Below are 20,519 nucleotides of genomic sequence, written 5' to 3'. Positions count from 1 at the left end.
TGAGCTGTGGAGGGGTCTGTTTGGCCGGCTCTGCCACTCTCCTTGCTGGGCCCCCAGGGTGAGGAAGGTCTCGGGGCCCCTGTGCAGGCCTGACTGCAGCCAGACGCACGGTGCTTCTAGCTTCCACTCTTTTATTTCAAAAGAACGGACGTTCCACACGCAGACCGGTCAGCAGCCCCGCGTGCCTCCTGCAGGTTTCCCAGTGGCCCTTCCAACGATGACCGTCTGCACTGTGGGTGCTGCCTGTGGCCGCGGTCCGGCCGCTGGGCGGGACAGGCTCAGGCTCGGCCCTCCCCTCAGGGGTCCTGACCCGAGTGCGGGCTGGGGCTGAGGCTGGCGCCGGCCGCCTCCCTGAGGTCCTGCACCAAAGCCTGCAGCCGCCGCAAGCTGGGCCGCACGTTCTCCTCCAGCCACTCCTCCACGGCGTCCGGGTAGAAGACGCGGTGCAGGGAGGCCTCCAGCTCCTGCCCCAAGGTGCTCCACCTGGCCAGGAGGCTGAGGACCACAGCCGGCGGTGAGCTGGGCGCCCCTGGCGACAGCCCACAGCCTGTGCACTATGCTCACATCCCCAACACCCCTACAGGTCAGTATGGTTCTATGCCTCAGTTTACCCATCCCTAAACCAGGGCTACTAGTGCCCACTTCACAGGGTTGTTGGGGATAAATGGATGACTGTCATGTTTTCACATCTGAAATGGATGCTCTTTATGGCTGGCCCGCAGGGCTTTGCTTTATGTGCGAACCTGTCAACCCTCTGTGGACACTGATTGGCTCTCGGCTCAGAGCTACGAGCCAGGAGAGGACCGGGGGGGCTGGCTGGCCAGAGCCTGTCCCCACAGCGCCGGGGGGGATGTGGGGCATGCGGCAGCAGCAAGGCCAGGGCTGGTCCCCAGCAGGTCTGGCTCCATGATGAGCCCTGGCCCCTGCCCAGGGTGTTCAGTGACCCTCACCTTGTCAGGCTAGGAGTGCCCTAGCCTCTCTAACGCTTAAGGCACAGCAGAGTCAGCGAAGATGATTCACCCTGGAATGCATGGCTGCAGTTCCTACAAAGCTCATCTTATTTCAAAGCCAGTAGCCACAGAAAGCTGTCATCAGGTGGCAGAGAACCCGCAGCCCTGGGGACGGGCACCGCAGGGAGGGGTGGCTACCTGAGCGCCTGGGGCTGGATGTGTTGGACCATGACGGGGTGGATGGACTTCCGCCCGCGGTGGTAGGGGCTGAACCAGCCAGTCACGTACCTGCGGGCAGATCCACACAGGCAGACCTGCTGCAGCTAACGGGTCGCCTCAGGGGGGTGGACATTTTAAACAGCTGCTTCCCCCTAGAAAGTCGTCGTGCAGGATGGGCCACCCTCACCCTGTCCCGTGGGCAGTGCTCACCTGTCCCTCTCCAGTAGCGCGTCCACGGAGCTGCGCAGGTGGAGGGCGACGTGCATGACGAGGACCAGGATGTCGCTGCCAGGGAAGGAGCCGGCCCCCTCGCTGCACGGAGAGCCACCGTGCTGAGACGGGTCCACAGGATGTGAGGGCAGAGGCATGGCAGGGGGTGGGCAGGTTACCTCGTAAAATCAGTTATTTCTAGGCTTGAGATCCCGAGAAAGTTCTCCACTCTTGCTTTAACATCTTCGGCAAAGCCTCCTGCAACCGACCACAGATGGAGGTGGTTGGAGGGGCCCCTGGAGGAGGGGGAGGCAGGGGCCTTGCGCCACGGTGCTGGCCTGGTGGCAGGCAAAGTGGCCAAGGAGGCCAGCGTGCAGGTGCCGGCCCCAAGGAGACCTCAGGGACGGGTGGGATTAGACACATGAAAACAGGCTCAGTACGTTAGAAACGAGAACACAGAAGACCAAGAGCAACGGCGCCACTCGGGACACCACCAGCTGTGCTGCCGGCGCCCCCGCGGTGTCCCGGATGCACGTGGCAGCTGGTGGGTGTGGTTTCTCACACGCGGAGCTGCAGGTGCCACTGTGGGCCAGGCCCCCCAGGAGCGTGGGGGACACGTGCCGCCAGGGCAGGAGCAGCCGGGAGGGCAGAGGGCTCCACAGAGCAGGGCGGCTGAAGCCAGCGCCCCGTGCGAATGCGGGTGTCTGTCCGCTGGGGTGTCCCCGGACCTTCCTCTTAACGGGTCACGACTAACGCTTCAGAAGGCATCAAATAGAGTGGAGGGTCGGGGTCTGTGCTGTTCCTCCTGCACGCGGCCAGCACGCGGTAGGGGAGCCGGGCCCTGCTTTCCCCAGTGCCTCCCTCGCCCTTCTGCACCAGCACCACATGCAGCGCGCAGTCCCGTGGTTCAGGCACACACGGGTCCGTGTCCCCTGCGAGCCCTCGTCTTTGCCAAAGTGGGGAGTGCGGGGGCCAGCTCTGGGCGTTTGGTGGATTCATACAGTGAAAGCAGAGCCCTTTCCTGCACCTCACCCACGGTGAGGTCCTTCACGGGCTCCGTGTCTGGGGGCAGCGGGGTGGGGTGGCTGAGTCCTCTGCTGGTGTGAAAGCCCACAGTCCAGCCCCAGGAGACAGCTGGCGGCATCAGGCACTCTCAGCTCTGTGCCTCCTGCCCTCCTGCCCCCCGGGAGGAGCCGGGGGCCATACCGTGTAAGAGTGACTGCAGACAGACGGCCAGGGAGGGGATTCCCACAGGCAGCAACTCGCACAGCACGGAGAAGTGGTCATACCTAAGTGCAGGGGAGAGGGGTGCTCAGCTCCTGCTTGTACACTATCCCCTGCACACGGGACAGGGCTGGTTGCTGCCTCTGGAAACGTCCCACCCAGAAGGCCCTGGCTGGGGCTTAATCCTCTCAGGCGGGTGGGGGGACTGGGAGGGGCCCGCAGTCCCTCACCCCTGCCCCCAGGCCTCACCTGGGGCCCGCAGCTGCCTCCCCCTGCCCTCCAGGCCACAGCAATGGACCAGGCCTTGGCCAGGACCAGGGGTTCACGTGCAGCTCCACTTTCAAATGGGGTGAAATCCCCACGGAGCCAAAATCTGTCCCCACGCCCACCATATGTGAGACAAGTCACGTGTGGCCCCTAGAGGCGGGGCTGCCCATGGTGCAGAGTGGCCCCTGTGCAGAGTCTGGGGGACGATCATGGGGGCGTGAGGCACCCAGGCTCTTCCCCTCTGCCTGAGGCCCAGAGTGGACGGGCCAAGGAGGGGTGGTGCGTCTTGCGCAGCAGCACTGCTTCGACCCTCCGGGCAGGCTGGCCCGAGGGCTCCCCCGGGGCCGGTGCCACCTCACCTCTGCCAGCCGGTCAGGACAATGCCCTGCAGCATGTCTGCAGGCCCGCTGGCCGCCACCTGCAGCCATTGCAAGTTGTTCCTGAGGTGATGCTCGATGGGGGTCAGGGCCTGGCTTGCCCCCGTGGCCCCCTTGAAGGCACTGGCAGCCCACAGCCGGAGAAAACCACACTTCCGGTACTTTTCCATGAGAAGACCTAAGCGAGAAGGTGAGCGGTGTGACTGGCCTGGGTCCTGAGGGGCTGTGGCCGTCGAGCTCAGAACTGGGAGGAGCCCACAGCCAGACAGGCTTAACATCTCCATGAGAGAAGAGACACTGGGAAAGTACCAGAGAACAGGCCATCCTGGCATGACCTGAGACAGGATGTGTGCCAGCGGCTCCCGGGGCTCGCGGGGGGAGGGGCCTGAGGGGAAGCTGAGACTGTTTGAGGGATCCTGACGAACCCCGTGCCCAAGGCCCCCGTGTGCCCCCAGCTGGGCCACCAGGGCTCCAGGGTCTCAGAGGCCGCGGCCAGGTTACTGACCTTTGCCGTGGATGTCTAGGTCAGCCCCGTAGTCCCAGAGCACTGGCTCCACCAGCTGCGGCACCCCCGATGCTGGGGGCGGAGAGAGGCTGTGAGCTGAGGCCCTTCTGGACACACCCCTGCAGCCCACAGTCCTCGCGTCACAAGGGAGCTTGAGTTTTAAGGACAGACTCAAAATGGGTGAGTTTTTGACAAGTAAATGTTGCAACCATGAAGCTGGCCAACTTTGTAAATAACCGAACTCTGGGAGTTCTGTAAACGGTGAGCCCCCAGTCTGGGGTCCCAGAGCTTCCTACGAGGGGGAAAGGCTCTGTCTGCAAGTAATGGTGGGGGTGCAGGACCCAGTACAGTGGGAACACATTGCTACTTGGATTAATTTTAATTAATCTTGGTGAGAACCTGAGTGGCCACACCTGAGGAGGGGCTGCCGCGGACACACCCAGCCCTGCAGAAGCAGGGGCAGCGGCCAGGTTCTGGGCTGCGGCTGTGAGGCGACCACAGGGTGTGTCTCTGTCTCAGCCCAGAGCCTCAGCCATGGCCCCTATGGTGCTGGCCACGGGGTCGTGCGGGGCTGAGGCTGTCGGAGGCACTGGACACTCAAGGCCCAGCGGGACCCTTTCGCCGCCATCCCCACCCCCCATTAGGGCCCCATGGCCGTTCTCCGTTCAGACTCATCACTTTGTACGCCCATAAGACTAAAATGCCTTCTGGGGGAATGGCACTTCTGTGTGAGAAAGTCCAGAAGGTGGCCCTATGGGGGTTGCCTGGAGAGAGCGCTTCGGGGCGGGGGTCCCACAGTGCTCCCCCCGCCCCCAGCAGCCGGGGTCCGGGGAGCCGCTGGCCTCCTCACCCCCGGCACCGGGAGCCTGGGCGCACGCCGCAGACCTGAGAGCTGGTCCTCAGGGATGGCCCGCAGCATGTCGTCCCACACCAGTGGCGTCGTGGTGGGGTGCCGGGCCAGCACGTGGCGGGCCACGGCCTTCATGTGGGACAGACACAGTCTTGCTTTGGTGTTATGTTCCTGTTGCAGCCACCGCCTCGAGGCCTCACCCTCTCCAAGGTAATAGACCTGGAAGGAAACACCGGTCTGCCTCCGGACCGCCCGGCCTCACGGCAGACACGCTTGGGAGAGACCGCGCTCAGGCCGCGTCCGACGGGCCTCGGGCAGCTGCGTGTGGGAGGAGCTGGTGAAGGGACCCTCCTTCTTCACCGAGACCTAACTTCCACTCAAGATTTCCTCTGAACGTTCACAGCAGCCTGAGGGCAGAGAGTACCTGAGTGTCCGCCAGCCTACGAGCACGTAAGGAACGTGGGGGCCGGCTCTGCGCCTGCCGGGGGTGAGGACAGCATGGCCGTCTCAGGCCACAGCCCATCCCTCATCTGGCTCCACGGCTCTGCCCGCGTGCGGTCACGGGTCAGCTGGGAGGGATGCCCTCACTTTATCCTTCATCCTTTGGAATGGGGACTAGTTTTGTACGTAAGAGAATCACAAAGTGGGACCAGGAGCCGGGGCTGCGGCAGGAGGGATGCCCGGCAGGCGAGGCTCAGGCGGAAGAAGCGTCCAAGGACCCACCTCATCGCAGCCGACGTGGAGCCACCGGGCGCCCGGGTGCAGCTCCATGACCTGGCTGATCATGGCTCCCACCAGAGCCAGGGACTCCGCCTCGTGGGGGTTCAGGGTGTTAGGGAAAAGCGCCACTTCTCGGAGGTGAGCGAGAGCCTCATGCTTCAGCACAAACTGCGGAGAGACAGGAGGTGACAGGCGCTGCGGCCACGCTGTGGAGTCACAGGCAGGGCCTGCTCCAGGTCCCCAAGAGGGCACTGGCGGGCCAGTCTGAGCCCCTCTTTCCGCGTGGTCTGCGCGGGCTGCCTGGGCTGCTTAGTCCGTCCTCCCCAAACAAGTGCAGAACAGAGACACTGGTCGAACAGCCGCTGCAGGGCTCCGGACGCGAGCCGCAGGTGAACAGCACACCTGGACGCGTCTGTGTCAACAGCTGCCAGCCCGGCAGTAAGAACAGAGTCTGCGGCCCCCCCACCACCCGGGGCTGTCTGTGCACAGACCGCCTCGGATCACCGGATCACTGTCCATGAACACGGCAAACTCGCCCGAAATCTGCGGCCCTCACGGGGGCAGGCTACCACCAGCCAGACACGTGGTGGTGACCATGGAAACGAGAGCTGCGTGCACACGGCCGAGGCAGGGGACTGGCTGAACTCCCAGAGTCCCCAGACCCTGCAGCACAGGGTGGGTCCTGATGGCTCAAGCACACCGCTGCCTGGGCCCTGACTGACCACCAGCCATAAAGACAGAGAGGTGGCCCCTAGGAAGCCAGGCCAAAAATACAAATTAGAATAAAAAACTATGGGGCACCTGGGTGGCTCAGTTGGTTAAGCATCCAACTTTGGCTCAGGTCATCATCCCATGGTTCATGAGTTCAAGTCCGGCGCTGGGCTCTGTGCTGACAGCTCAGAGCCTGGAGCTACTTCAGATTCTGTGTCTCCCTCTCTCTCTGCCCCTCCCCTGCTCATGTTCTGTCTCTGTCTGTTTCTCAAAAATAAATAAACATTAAAAAAAAAACACACCAAAAAAACCCAACAGAGCCATCAGCTGGGGAGATAGGCCCTGCAGGTTAAATCCAGCCAATTTACCACCACTTGCAGGGGAAAAAGCAGATTCTCTATAACATTATCTGAAACATCCAATTCTCAACCAAAAATCATGAGATGTGCAAATAAACCGGAAAGTGGAACCCAGACTCAGGGAAAAAGCCAACTGATAGAAACGGACACTGATGTGGGCCCAGATGTCAGATTTATCGATTACTTCAAAGAAGCCATTATGAAAACGTTCCCAGAATTAAACTATAATAATGAAAAATGAAAATCCATTTCGCGGGCTCCACGGAAGATTTGAAATGTCAGAAGGGACAGTGACTGGGACGACAGACCAACAGGGACTCCTCAACCTCAACGACACAGAGAAAAAGTGGGGCGAACGAAGAGACCCAGAGGCCCGTGCGGTGACGTGAGGCACACTAACGCGTGTGTGAAAGGAGGCCTGGCGGAGGGGAGGGAAGGGACACAGCAACACTTGAGGACGTGGCCCAAAACTTCACAAAAGTGATGACAATAATCTACAAGTAGTCCAACAAACCCCAGGCAGGACAAATGCAAAGAAACCCCTAGAAGTCCTAACCAAACTGCTACAGCAGGGCAACGGCGAACAGCGAGTCTGAGAGCATCAAGAAGAGAAAAGCCTAGGGAAGCAACAACATAAGGAAAGGCTGACAGAGCTTGTTCACGGATTGGAAAACTCAGCAGAGTTAGAGGTAATTTCCCCCCAAGTTGACTTACAGATTTAATACAATTGCAATAAAAATCCCAGCAATGTTTCTAATAGACATACAGATAAACTTAGTCTAAAACATATATGGCAAAGCATGAGGAGGGGCCTGAGGTCCCTCAGGGTCAGCTGAGCATCCAGCTCCTGGTTTCGGCTCAGGTCATGATCTCACAGTTGGGGGGATTGAGCCCCGTTTCGGGCTCTGCTGACAGCGGCGTGGAGCCTGCTTGGGATTCTCTCTCTGCCCCCCCCCCCCCATGTGCTCTTTCTCAAAATAAATAAAAAGAACATTTTAAAAAAGTAAAATGGACATGGAGAAGCAAAGCAACTCTGAGGAAGAAGAACAAAGTTGGAGGAATCTTACTCACTACCTGATTTTATTTACGACACAACAGAGCTACGATGATCAAGATGAGGTGGTCTTGACCAAGTCACAAGTGCTGGATCAGTGAACGAGAAGGGTTCAGAAAAGGCCCACAAATAACTTCGACTGATTTTTGACAAGCTACAAAGGCAATTCCAAATTTCAAATTCCGAAGAAAGGATAATCTCTGACTCGGTGGTATCGGCATGACCGGCTCTCTCTGTCACGGGGCCACGTGCTATGTGCAAAAAACAATAAACCTCACCTACAGCTCATGCCTTACCCAAGACGTAACTCAATACAGACCATAACAGCAAGTGGGAAGTGTGCAAATGTAGACTTTTAGAAGGAAACAGGAGAAATCCTCATGACCTGGTGACTGGCAGAGTTCTTAGAAATGACACCAAAAGTGCGAGCCATTAGGGCAAAACTGAGAAGCTGGTCTCATCAAAATTAGAGACTTTTGCTCTTTGAGACACACTGGGACATGGAGACAAAGTACAGACTCAGGCACATACTTGCAAATCACACATCGAACAACAGATTTGTATCCAGAATGGCCAGAGAACGTTAAATGCAGTTCAGAAGATGAAATGTGCAAATACTTGTACAGTTAAGTCACAAAGAGGGTGTCCTGACGGCACATAAACACAGGTAAAGGTCCTCCTCCGGAAGGAACCATCCTGAGGACACCTTAGCTTTGGACTTGCGGCCTCCAGCACAGAGAACACGCCTCCGTAGTCTCAAGTCGCCTGGCTGAGGCACGTTGCCGCAGCAGCCCCCCCGCAGCAAATGCACCCTGAGACCCCTTGAGGAGCCCCTCGAGGAGTGGGACGGAGAGCCAGGCTGTGCTCTGGAACGACAGGAGAAGGGCGCAGGGGGCACTGCTGGGGAGCCTTCCGGCGGGTCTGGTAATAGTTCACACAAGGGTGGAGACGGGGATAGCAGGTGCCGACTCAAGAGCCTGAGGAGCAAAAGCACATGATGGCCCGAAGTGCAGGGGTGAGGGGTGCCGGACAGGGCAGCGGAGACTGGGTCCGGGGATCACAGAGGCAGGAGCAGACACTGCATCGTCTAGAGAGCGCGTGAGGCGAGGAGGCAGGTTTCGAGGGAGCCGTGGGGACCGCCACACCCGGCGGCGGCTACAGGACGGCACTCTGCGGCAGAAGCGGGGTCACAGCCGGAAGCGGGGGCCGGGACAGCGTGGGGTCTGGGAGGGAGCAGCTGGGGCCACGCGCAGCCCGAGAGCAAGTAAGAGGGACTAGAACCCTCGCTGCACTTAGTGACGTGGAGGCCGTGGGGCTGCTCTGCGGGCCGTGGCCCCTGGTGGCGGGAAGCGAAGGGCAGAGACAGCACCCCGGGGAGCCTCAGGCAGGAAGGCCAGAGGCCGGGGCGGAGGAGACATTGGCGCTCAGTGCGGGAAGGGAAGGGCTGCCCAGGGGTCTAGCAGGTGTGTCTGTTACAGGGGAAATGGAACCTGTAGCCACTAAGTGTTTAATTTGCTTTTCATTTTTTTAAAAAAATTTTTTTAAATGTTTTATTTATTTCTAGGAGAGAGAGAGAGAGAGAGAGACAGCATGAGCAGGGGAGGGTCAGAGAGAGAGGGAGTCACAGACTCTGAAACAGGCTCCAGCTGGCTGTCAGCACAGAGCCCGACGCGGGGCTCGAACCCACGAACCGCGAGATCATGGCCTAGGCGAAAGTCGGACGCTTAACCGACTAAGCCACCCAGGCGCCCCTGCTTTTCATTTTTGATACAGATAGGAAACATATTTCCGAAGATCACACAGGAGCTTGGGGAAATATTTTCTGTATTGAATGATGAATACAAGTTAAAAAGCAAAACAACTCAGCTCTCAGGGCTCCGTGGGAATCAAGCACCCCCATTGGCTCTTTCCACCATTCCCTGGACAAAGTTGCTCGGATCTAGAGCTCTGTGCTCTCCAGTCATTTGCAGGGCAGGGGCTTCTAAGAAAGAGCCGCTTTCTGCCTGTGTACCCCCAACCCCCAGATCTGGGTACCAGGTAACCTGTGTTCCTCCCACCTACCTCCATGTGTCCAAACGTCTGCACCAGTGGAATGACCTCCAGCTCGTTCAGTGTAGCCAGATGCAGGATCTCTTTGATTTCAGGGGGGCTAGAGAGACAAGGGTACCCAGAGAGGTTCACACACTTCCTGTTCACACTCCAGCCCATGTTCACACACTCATGCTCCCGTTCATGTTCCCTCTCCCTTGTCAGGCTCCGGGGGGACTTTCCTGGGGGGCTATTGTGACTAGTATGGTCACTATTCCAAAAAGTGCAAAAGAGGGGGGGCCTGGGGGGCTCAGTTGGTTGGGCGTCCGACTTCGGCTCCAGTCATGATCTCATGGTTCGTGGGTTCGAGCCCCGTGTCGGGCTCTGAGTTGTCAGCACAACTGACAGGAGCTGCTTCGGATTCTGTGTCTCCCTCTCTCTCTGCCCCTCCTCTGCTCACTGTCTTTCTCTGTCTCTCGAAAAGAATAACCATTTTTAAAAAGTTAAGAAAAAATAAAACAAAAGGCAGAAAAGCCAGAAGCAGGCTGCCCCACCACTGCCAAACCCTCGCCCGCCCTGCCCACACCTCCAGGTGGCCCCACGCATCCACGTTCTCCGTGGCTGGGGTTACCTGTATGCGTGCTTGGCCCTCAGCAGCCTCAGGTGGCCATCGTAGGGAAACATGTCTTCATACTCAAGGAGCAGCCCATTGGCACCCAGGGCATGGAACAGAGGAAAGACCTGGCGGAACAGGGATGCTATGAGGAAGCAACCATCTGAAGGAAGGTGACAGACACACCTGTCTGCCTTCCTGCCTGTAGACATGGGTTGTATTGATACATTTTTCCTGGAAACGTTTGACCAGAATGCATACTTTGTGTTACACCAAGTCAAGTTCTACCACAGCAAGTCTGCACTGGACACGGGGCAGCTCAGCTTGTGGACAGCGAGGGGCTGAGCGTGTGGCAGATGTTCCCACCTCCTCCTCTACCTTTATTTCAAAGGGTATGAATTCCTATCCTCAAGGATTTTCAGGACTAGCTCATGTCTACCTTACACAGAGCTGAGATTTCCTTCTGGTCTGAGGTCAAGGCCGGGGTGGAAAAGAACACATTTTGGGCGCTACTGGGGGGGGCCTCCCGCAGTATCTGAAAGAGCAACCCCTCCCGGGATGACGGTCACTGCAGGTTCCACAAGATTGTAACACTCCTGCTAAGTGTCTGTCACGCTTTCTTTCTCCACAAGCGCGGGGACGTTCTGACGCAAGCTGGACGGAAGGAGGAAAGGAGCCTGGGGCTAAAACTTAACTGTAGAAAGTTCATAATCAGTAGTTGACTGCGAATTACAAAGAGAGGCAGACAGACTGTGGAAAGGAAAGAGCTGCGCAGATCAGGCATAGTTAGGCAACCTAAGGGTCTCAGGTCTCGGTATTTTCCATTTTCCTCGGCATTTTTGCTTCCAGTTTTCTTCTTAGGGTGTCGTGGTCATCTGACCACTGCAGCCACTTGGCACTTTGACCGCTGGGGTGGGTGGTGATCCTCTGTGTTGTGGGTGGTGGGGAGGCTATGGGGCTGGGTGGCCCTGGTGCCCCCAAACACACACTCCATCCAGCACCGGCACGGGGCTGGGGAGGTCTTCACTGTAAAGTTGCACAAGCGTGCACACATGTGACACACCAGGCCCCCTGCGTCTGCCTTCAAGACTCAAAATCATTTCACCGAATTTCCACTTTTCTGACTGGAGTACTTCTAAGCAAATCCCGGACAACACAACTGTTCACCTATAAATACTTCACTATTTATCTCTGACAAAGACTTTTTACAGAAGCACCACCACCACACCATTATGCCACCTAACCAAACGATTCTTTAGTATCATCCGGTTCAAATTTTCCTGTGTCTAGAATCTTTTCACATGAGGCGTATCTGAGACCAGTCCAGATAACACCCACAATCGTAGCCATTGCTTGAACAGATTTTTTTAAGGTTCTCTGATTTTTAACAGTACCCTTCGCTTTTTTTCTTAATTTGAAACTTATTTGTTGAGGAAACTGAGTCCCTTGTTTTGCATGATTTCCCAAATTTTGGATTTGATGGATGGTATTCTTAAGATGTCCTTTAGTGGGTTTGCTATTTCCTGTTCTTGTGTGTGCTGGTGGTTAGACGTGAAGGTGAGGTTGGATTCAGGTGATGACTTTCCAATTACGTCATTCCTCGTGTTGTGTCGGATGGCTAGAACACCGCCCTTAAGGCAGACTTTTCTCGCAGCAGTTATATGGTTACTCCAGCCCAGACGCTGGGCAGCTGGTGGTTCTTCTCCAGTAAATTCTCTTGGGTGTTTGTTTACAACAGCTGGTCTGTAGCTTTCATACCATGAAGACCACTTTGGTTGGATACAAAGTCCTTGAGTCATGTTTGATTTTCTGGAGTATCTTAAGTATATTCCTTCCTTGTCTTCTATCATAAAATGTTGCTGTCAAATATCTGATGCCAACCTATCTTTCCTTCCCTCATATAGAACTTGGGCCTTTTTCCTGTGTGCCCAAAGGAGTTGTTCACTTTCATTTTTTCTCTTTTTAAAAATTTATTCTTTAAAAAAAATTTTTTTAATGTTTATTTTTGAGAAGCAGAAAGAGACAGAGCACAAGCAAGGGAGGGGCAGAGAGAGAGGGAGACACAGAATCAGAAGCAGCTCCAGGCTCTGAGCTGTCAGCACAGAGCCCGACGCAGGGCTCGAACCCATGCACTGTGATATCATGACCTGAGCTGAAGTCGGATGCTCAACCGACTGAGCCCCCCAGGCTCCCCCACTTTCATTTTCTTTAGTCTGTTACAATTACCAAAAGATGCCTTAGTGTCTGTCATCCTAGCTATACGGTGTGCCTTTCCACAAGCAGACGCAAGTATTCCTGAATTGCTCAAAAACATTTTTGAATTGTAGTTTCTAAGCATTTGTCCTACAGCACTGCTTTGGTTCCCTTCTCTGAGGACGGTTAAGCATGGCTACGATCCACTGTCTTCCTCATCAAAAGGTGGTGTCTGCCCCCAGCCTTGAATCTGGGCTGGCCCGGACTTGCTTTACCAAGAGTCACACTAGGCCCAGGATGGCTTGCAACTTTGGTGCCTAAACACTGCCCTGTGACAGCCGTGCAGACGGCCTCTGTGAGGCCAGGCACCCACATGGAGGGGAACCGAGGGGCCCAGCGGCAGCCAGCACTTCCTGCTGGACGTGTAAGGCCATCTGGGACGGTGTGGCACTCCTGGCTGTCAGGGGACTGCAAACATGGGAGGGAGCCTGGGTGGACCAGCAGAGCCCACGGACACAGAAGGAAGGATGAATTGCCATCGGAAGCCTCCAAGTTCGGGACAGGCGGTCCCCCAGCGGCAGTCACGGTGGCAGGGGCTCAAGCTGCAGGAGACTTGGGCTTTCCTTATTTATCTTCCATATTTATCAACTGTCACAGCTCTTTTTTTTTATTTTTAATGTTTTTTATTTATTTTTGAGAGTCAGAGAGAGAGACAGAGCAAACAGGGGAGGGTCAGAGAGAGGGGAAGATACAGAATCCAAAACAGGCTCCAGGCTCCGAGCTAGCTGTCAGCACAGAGCCCGACATGGGACTTGAACCCACAAACCAGGATATCATGACCTGAGCTGAATTCGGACACTTAACCGACTGAGCCCCCCAGGTGCCCCATGTCACCACGCTTTTTATCTCTTCACATGTGACATCTTCTGTTTCCTTATTTACTTTGCAAGAGTACGCTTTCCACAGTCTGATCACTTCTGTTCTTCCAGTTCAGTCTCTGTTTCCGACAAAGAAAAACGAGTTTTCTTTGTAACTCGTTCCTGAGCCTGGTAAGCAGTTGCTCCACACCCTTCTATCTGGCTGTTACTTGCTGGGCTTTTCTACCTCTGATTTACACTGTTTGCTCATAGTTTCTATCATTTTCTTATTATCTTTTACCTCGTTTTGAAATATTACATACGGCTTCATCTGCTTTGCAATTGCATCTTCCTGGTGCACATTTGTCATTATGTTGTTACCGAGATCACAATTCTTTTTTTTAAATGCATTTTATTTTATTTTATTTTATTTTATGTTTTATTTATTTCTGAGAGAAAGAGAGAGAGAGAGCATGAACAGGGGAGGGTGAGAGAGAGGGAGAAACAGAATCTGAAACGGGCTCCAGGCTCTGAGCTAGCTGTCAGCACAGAGCCCGATGCGGGGCTTAAACCCACGAACTGTGAGATCATGACCTGAGCCAAAGTCGGACGCTTAACTGACTGAGCCACCCAGGCACCCCTCTTTCTGCTTACAATGCCTCTGTATGATATTTAACTAACCACAATCCTTTTCTGCTACTCATATTTTTTATATAAAGAATTTTTTAATTTCAGAGAGAGAAAGTGAGCGCGAGCAAGGGAGAGGAGCAGAGGGAGAAAGAGAAAGAACTTTAAGCAGCCTCCATGTTCAGCGCAGAGGCCAACACAGGGGTCCATCCCACAACCCTGGGATCGTGACCTGAGCTGAAATCAATAGTCAGATGCTGAGCTGACTAAGCCACCCAGGCACCCCACTGCTGCTCATAATTAAATTAGATGTGTTTTCTTGTATTTTTAAGAATAGGTTCTTTTTTTTAATCTTTTTTTTTTTTTAAGTTTATTTTGAGAGAGACAGAGACAGTGTAAGTGGGGGAGGAGCAGAGAGAGGGAGGGACAGAGAATCCCAAGCAGGCTCCATGGCATCAGCATGGAGCCCAATGCAGGGCTCGAACTCACAAACCATGAAATCATGACCTGAACCCAAACCAAGAGTCAGATGCTTAGCCACGTGAGCCCCCTAGGTGCCCCTAAGAACAGGTTCTTGTATTTGGGATGGAGACAGGTGGGTCCAGGGCTCCCTCTCTGTGGTTACAAGAAGAATTAGGAGTTCCAGGCTCCACGCAGCCACTTCTATAGCACCTGGCCTCTGCATCCCTTCACCAGGCGTCGGCACCTTTGCTCTGCTTTCAATGTTCCTGCCCAGTTCACTGTGGATTCTCTTCCCAACGCTGTGTCTTTAATGTGGGACTCTGTCTTTCTAGAAGTTTCTGGAAGGTATTTCTGAGAGCCTTGGGCCTCTCCAGCATCTTCTGAGTCTTTCTGCACTCACTCTCAAGTGGCAGCCAGTGAAACCTTAGTTCCTCTCACAGAGGGCCTGTTCTGGTGGGGCAATCTTCTGGCTTCTCTGGTCTTGGCCCTGTCAGAATTCCTTCCTCTCCCCAGCACCACCTGCCTGCTTACTAACCCCACATGGGTGTCATGCTGTTTGAGGTTTGGCTATACCGCTTGCGTTTTGGGATTCATGGGGACACCCTCACACCTATTTTTGTTGAAGAAGGTATTAGTTTTCTAGGGTTGCTGTAACAAGTCATCACAAACTGGGTGGCTTAACGCAACAAGAATTTAATCTCGCCAAGTTCTAGGAGTCAGAAAAAAAAAAATCAAGGTGTGGGCAGGGTGGTGCTCTCTCCGAAGGTTCCAGGGAGGAACCTCCTTGCCTCTTCCAGCTTCTGGTGTCTCTGCCAGTCCTGGCGTTCCTTGGCTTGTAGGGGCATCCCTCCGGTCTCTGCCTCTGTCTTCACAGGGTGCCCGGCATCTACATTTCTCTCTTCTCATAAGAACACCACCCACTGGATTAGGGCCACCCCACCCAAGAATGACCTCATCTTAGTGTCGATTGTAACTAAAAAGACCCTATTTCCAAATGAGGTCATGCTCACAGGTATGAATGGTTAGGATTTGAATGTCACCTTTTGTTCAGCCCACAGCAAAGAGGCTGTGGTGTCTTTTGTTGTCCACCCCGCCTCCTTTTGCCCTCCTAGTTGCTCAGTTTTACAAAGGGATTTGGGAAAAACTCAAAACCTATGCTGCTGCCAACATCATGCCCCAGCCTAGAACCTCATGGTTGTACACTAAGTACACATTTCTACAGAATACTCTTCACTACTTTGAAGGCCAAAGCCAAGGCAAGGGAGACTGACTAGAAGGAAAGGGGCTCTTACCTCAGAGAGGTAGGAGACCTTTGGTGGAGCTCCTTTAAGGTCCAGATGAACTAATCGCATCTTAAACGGTGAAGAACCCGACATTTCACTATTTGTCATGAAGTCATATGACAAAAATCTCTGGTCTGGGCACTTCTTCCTAGTGGAGACATTCAAAGTTAGAAATGGGCAGAAGCTCCTTCTTGCCCTTGCCCTTTGTCTTTCTGTTCCGACACGCCCTGGTTTGCTTTATCTGCTAGGAGGAAAGTCATTTAACCAGCATGAAAATGAATCAAGAAATCTACCTCATCTTCAGATAAAGGGACTTCTGCCACTTAATTGTGATTTGCCCCTAAAATAGAACAGCATTGGTTTCCTTACAAGATGGCTATGAGCTGTAATAACACAAGTGACTGCAAAATAATTTTGTTTTAAAGACTGTCTTAAGCTGTACGTACCATGCCAGGGAAAACAGGCAGGTATGTCTAAACATTTTTCAGGGCCTACAGTGGGATGTTTCTGTAGAAAATTTATCCTCAATTTTATTTTACTTGCAAGAGCCTTAAAAATCATTTATTTTTCTAGAGTCCAAGTTAACTTGGTTATATGGAGGAAGAAACTGTAAAAATTAAGTCTCAGAGAAAACTGTCTAGGACTTAAAATATACCATGGATAATTTGAAAAATAAACAAACCACAGTAAATTAGGGCTGACTAGCTTATATTAAAGTACAGGAATATCAAGAAGATAATGAAGTAGTTGGAAAAGACTGAAATCTTTTTTCCCCCCAGTGATTATAACTGCACAAAGGATCAGATGCAAAATGTGAAAGAAAATCTTTGCATATTGGTCATTTTTACAGTCCAATAATTCAAACTACCCATTCTGTGCAAGGATTCATAAACCCCTGACGTTAAGAAATCTATTATAAAGCAGGCAGGATAAAACAGGTGCAACAGAAACCCGTTTGATTTTTTAAAAAAGAAATTATATTCAAAACAATCTCGGGGCGCCTGGGTGGCTCAATCGATTGGGCGACCAACTTCGGCTCAGGTCATGATCTCATGGCTCGTGAGTCTGAGCCCCGCGTCGGGCTCTGTGCTGCCAGCTCAGAGCCTGGAGCCTCCTTCAGTTTCTATGTCTCCCTCTCTCTCTGACCCTCCCCTGCTCACGCTCTCTCTCTCTCTCAGAAATAAATAAAAACATTTAAAAAATTTTTAAAAAAATCAATGACAAAATCTTCGAGGCAATTACCTAAGTTACCAGCTGCCAGGTGGATGAGTTTTATGAATAAGCATTCTGAAAACTGCTTTTAAAGTTGAATTATTTAAAATCGTACAAACCAAATCTACTTTCCAGGGAACAGACTTACAGGAAGGCTGTCAGGCCGAGGATGCGCACTGGGTGTCCGACCCCCCACGCTGGAGAGAAACCCTGTTGCGACCCCTGCACCGCCAAGGTACTTACCCGAGACAGACACAGTGGTTTAACAACGTTAAGTCTCCGCAAAATCTAAAGGAAGAGAACCAGAGAAGTCGGTGTTTCATCGTGTGAAGCGTGTGCTACTGTCTTTGCGCCGATTCCCTCCTGCACGAAGTCTACGGAAATGAGACTCTTCCAAAGGCCTGGGCAGAACGTCACTCGCCCGGCTCCCCGGTGGGTGAGCACCTGGCGCCGGCGGCTCGCTGATGGTGAAGTCACCAAGGCCCTGCACGGCCCCCGGGCCTCCTTCAGACCGGGGTGGCGCGAACACTCTCTCCCCCGGGGTCAGGGAGCTGCTCACCGTCTCCAGACTCCGTCCTCACGGACGAACCTCGCTGGGGACTGCGCTCCTCCGGAATCGGGGGCTGTTGAGACGCCGCTTCTCGTCCACTGGACACGGAAGGCTGCAAACCAGCAGGGCCTTGGGGAGACACGCGTGTACTGAGCACCAGTACCCTCAGGGCTGGTGCAGACCCCAGGGAGGGAAACGGAGACCCTGGGAGGAGGGCTGGAAGGTACTCCCCACCCCCGCCGCGTCCCCGCCTCCGGAAGGGCTTGGAGACCCCCGAGAAGAGCCCTGTGACCCTGGCAGGAGGGCCCTGAGGAGGGAGGGGCTCGGGGATCCGGAGGCGGGCCCGGGGACCCCGGACGGGGGCGCGCACGGCGGGCGAGGACGCGCTTCGGACTGCAGGCGGGTTCCGGGGACGCAGAGGCGGGCGGCGAGCGCCCCGCGCGGCGTTCGGCCTCCGATTGCCTGGGCCTGGCCGCCAGGCGCGGGGTCGACGGCCGAGCGCGTCGCTCTGCGTCCCAGGCCGCGCAGGCCCCGCGCGTCCCCTCGCGGCGCTCGTCCCCGGCTCGGGGGGCTCCCGCGTCCGCCCGGCTCCGCAGCGGCCCGGCGCGATGGCGCCTCAGAGGAGGGGCGCGCCCAGGGCGCCCGAGGGCAGCGGGGCGGCAGAGCGGCGGCGTCCGCGCAGGTACGGGGCCGCGCGGGCAGGGCCGAGCTTCGCCCGGCGGCGCGGGGCCGCGTTGTGGGCGTGGTCAGAGGAGGGGCGTGGCCTCGGGAGCGCGTGCTGGGCCGCTGGGCGGACTCCCCCGCCTCCCGCGAGAGGTCTGTGATCCGCGTTTAAAATGGTCAGGTATCCACTCACCGTGGTCTTAACAGTGATGCGCCCACCTTGGGATTTATTTAATTGGAATTCGTTTTATTCATATAGCACTGCAAAGAAGTGAGGCACATAAAAATAAGTCAGATTCCCTACTTTTCAAGAATTAATTACATACTTAAAGAAAGGGTGCCTTGATTTTTTTTCTTACTTTTTGCAAGTTCTTTAAGCCCTACGGTCACCAGTTCTTTCCCAGACAACAGAACACACAGCTTCTGTTACATGCGTGGACACACACATTCACGTACACGGACACAAGAGACGCACACATGGGCACATACATGGATATGGATGTGCACACACATGCATGTGACATCAGCAGTTACGTTAGTTAGTTAGACGTACAGTTAACCCAGGTTGTGCAAAAAGTGTCTTAATTCGAATCATTTTCATTGTGCTTGTAATTCTCTTCCTGGCTGGCTTGTGGGTTTCGCGTCCTGTGTGCCAGGGGCACATGTGTGTTTATGGAGAGTCACTTTCAGTTGCAGGGAATGTGACTGGCTGTATAGATTCAGGTTCTCCATGGGCTTGGCTGGGCTGCGAGGGACACTGGCCGCCAGCTCATCTTGTTGCCAGTACAGGGCACAGTGAGCCCTGCCTGGTCAGATGGGGCGGGGGCCACACTCCCCACCATATCCTCTCAGGCTGGCAGGTGCCCCTGGATTGCTTGAGAGTAGCTCTGGCCTCTGTTATGGCAGGAGCAGTTTAAGGCTCGCCGTGACTGAGTGTGGGCCTGGTCCCTGGTCATTGTGGCACATGTGAGTGTGGTTGTGTTTTGTCCTCAGCACGAAGAATGTCCAGGCACCACGGGAGGTGTGGAGGAAGTGGCTGGGGACCACCATCCTGGGGATCTGGGCCGTGCTTGCTGGGCTCCTGCTCTGGAGCAGCCTGGGGGGTGATGATGGCGTCACTGAGGTCCTGGCTCACCGTTGGGAGATCCTGCCTGGCAGGTTCATTGAGGTGCCCTGCTCAGAGGACTATGACAGTCACCGAAGGTTTGAAGGTAGGCGATGCAGCTGTGGTCTGGGAAAGAGTTGCATGTGAGCATGGAACGCGGTGCGTTTGAGATGCGTCGGTCTTTTGCTGTAGCAACGTGGTATGGGGGCCAGGGGAGTACCAACTTTCCCTCCTTCAGGTCGGTTAACCCACGCGTGGGCTGGGACGTGCAGGGCCAGGCCTGCTGGTCACCGAGGTGCCCCATGCTGTGGGCACTTTCTGACGGAGGAGACGGATTGCTTGTAGGGACATAACGATTGGAAAAGCAAGGATTAGAAAGTTGAAACCAGAAAAGGCATTAGCTGTAGAGTGTTATTGGGTGTATTCGCTGCAGAACATGTTCCAGTGAGAAATGTCCCTACCAGAAGCCCTTCCCCGCTGTGTGTAGTGTGTCCCCTCCTGAGGACAGGAGGGGAATGGCGCCCCGAGGGGCGGCCGCCCTTGAGTTCAGCACCCTGGAGAGCGCTGTAGGCTTCCTCTCCCGCTGCAGAGATGCTTTCTCAGGTTTAAAACCCTAGCCTGCGCCACTGGGTTTTATTTATTTTATTTTATTTTTTATTTTATTAAAATTTTTCATGTCTTTATTTTTATTTTTTTGAGAGACAGAGACAGAGAGCGAGCGGGGGAGGGTCAGAGAGAGAGGGAGACACAGAATCTGAAGCAGGCTCCAGGCTCTTGAGCTGTCAGCACAGAGCCCGACGCGGGGCTCGAACCCACGAACTGTGTGAGATCATGACCCGAGCTGAAGTCAGACGCTTAACTGACTGAGCCACCCAGGCACCCGCCAGTGGGTTTTAAAGACAGAATTCAGTAAATGTTTTAATTCAGAGCAATGCTTTGGACCTGAACTGGGAGACAGTTGCCGAGTCTTTCCACTGAGGGGTGCTGTGGTGACGCACACCAGTGGGGATTACCTCCCCCTGACTCCCTAAGCCTTTCCCTCTTTCCCTCAGTGTCCCAGCTTTTGAGAAAGTATTTTTCAAGTAGTTAGAACCGAAATGTTTCTTCTTGCCCATTTAATAATAATTTAGCCACATTAAAACAGTTTGCTTGAGGAGAGGGGAATGGGGAGTTATTATGTAATGGGCACAGGGTTCCAGTTTGGGACGGTGAAGATATTCTGGAGATGAATGTTGATGTTAGCACAACCGTATGAATTTGCCGGATATCCTTGAACTTGTACACTTAAAAATGGTTTCAATGGGAGGCACCTGGGTTCTCAGTCGGTTAAGTGTCCGACTTTAGTTCAGGTCATGAACCCTCAGTTTGTGATTTCGAGTCCAGCCATGGGCTGTCTTGCACTCAACACAGAGCCTGCTTCCGATCCTCTGTCTCCCCTCTCTCTCTGCCCCTCCCTCACTTGTGTTCTTTCTCTCTCCAA

The 20,519-nt window shown here is 54.5% G+C and overlaps 2 protein-coding genes across 2 annotated transcripts in view; one reads left to right on the top strand and one right to left on the bottom strand.

Moving 5' to 3' along the window:
- Positions 1–114: 114 nt before the first annotated feature.
- On the bottom strand, positions 115–17,709 carry HEXD (hexosaminidase D). Its single transcript, XM_039226387.1, has 14 exons — positions 17,281–17,709; positions 16,965–17,009; positions 15,519–15,657; positions 10,106–10,215; positions 9,508–9,595; positions 5,326–5,490; positions 4,638–4,821; positions 3,753–3,824; positions 3,230–3,425; positions 2,586–2,668; positions 1,559–1,637; positions 1,380–1,481; positions 1,149–1,238; positions 115–495 (listed from the first exon to the last, which is right to left on the bottom strand). The coding sequence occupies exons 3-14, from the start codon at positions 15,615–15,617 to the stop codon at positions 297–299; spliced, it is 1,467 nt and encodes a 488-aa protein (XP_039082318.1). The 5' UTR covers positions 15,618–15,657; positions 16,965–17,009; positions 17,281–17,709; the 3' UTR covers positions 115–296.
- OGFOD3 (2-oxoglutarate and iron dependent oxygenase domain containing 3) overlaps positions 17,695–20,519 on the top strand; it is a 21,659-nt gene continuing 18,834 nt past the window's right edge. The window contains exons 1-2 of the mRNA XM_039226388.1: positions 17,695–17,953; positions 18,928–19,145. Of these exons, the coding sequence (XP_039082319.1) occupies positions 17,880–17,953; positions 18,928–19,145 (292 nt within the window). The 5' untranslated portion in view covers positions 17,695–17,879. The remainder of the gene's footprint in view (positions 17,954–18,927; positions 19,146–20,519) is intronic.

Source organism: Hyaena hyaena, unplaced genomic scaffold (assembly GCF_003009895.1).
Source record: "Hyaena hyaena isolate Hyena2069 unplaced genomic scaffold, ASM300989v1 scaffold_21, whole genome shotgun sequence".
NCBI lineage: Eukaryota > Metazoa > Chordata > Mammalia > Carnivora > Hyaenidae > Hyaena > Hyaena hyaena.
This window is presented reverse-complemented; position numbering and strand designations above follow the sequence as displayed.

Bases quoted from the DNA above. Each gene is read 5' to 3' on its own strand.
- HEXD (XM_039226387.1), bottom strand. From the start codon at position 15,617: ATGACAAATAGTGAAATGTCGGGTTCTTCACCGTTTAAGATGCGATTA. The intron at 3,426-3,752 runs GTCAGTAACCTG...CTTCTCGCTTAG, and splicing joins CCTAGACATCCACGGCAAAG to GTCTTCTCATGGAAAAGTAC. The intron at 1,482-1,558 runs GTAACCTGCCCA...CTCTCCGTGCAG, and splicing joins GAAATAACTGATTTTACGAG to CGAGGGGGCCGGCTCCTTCC.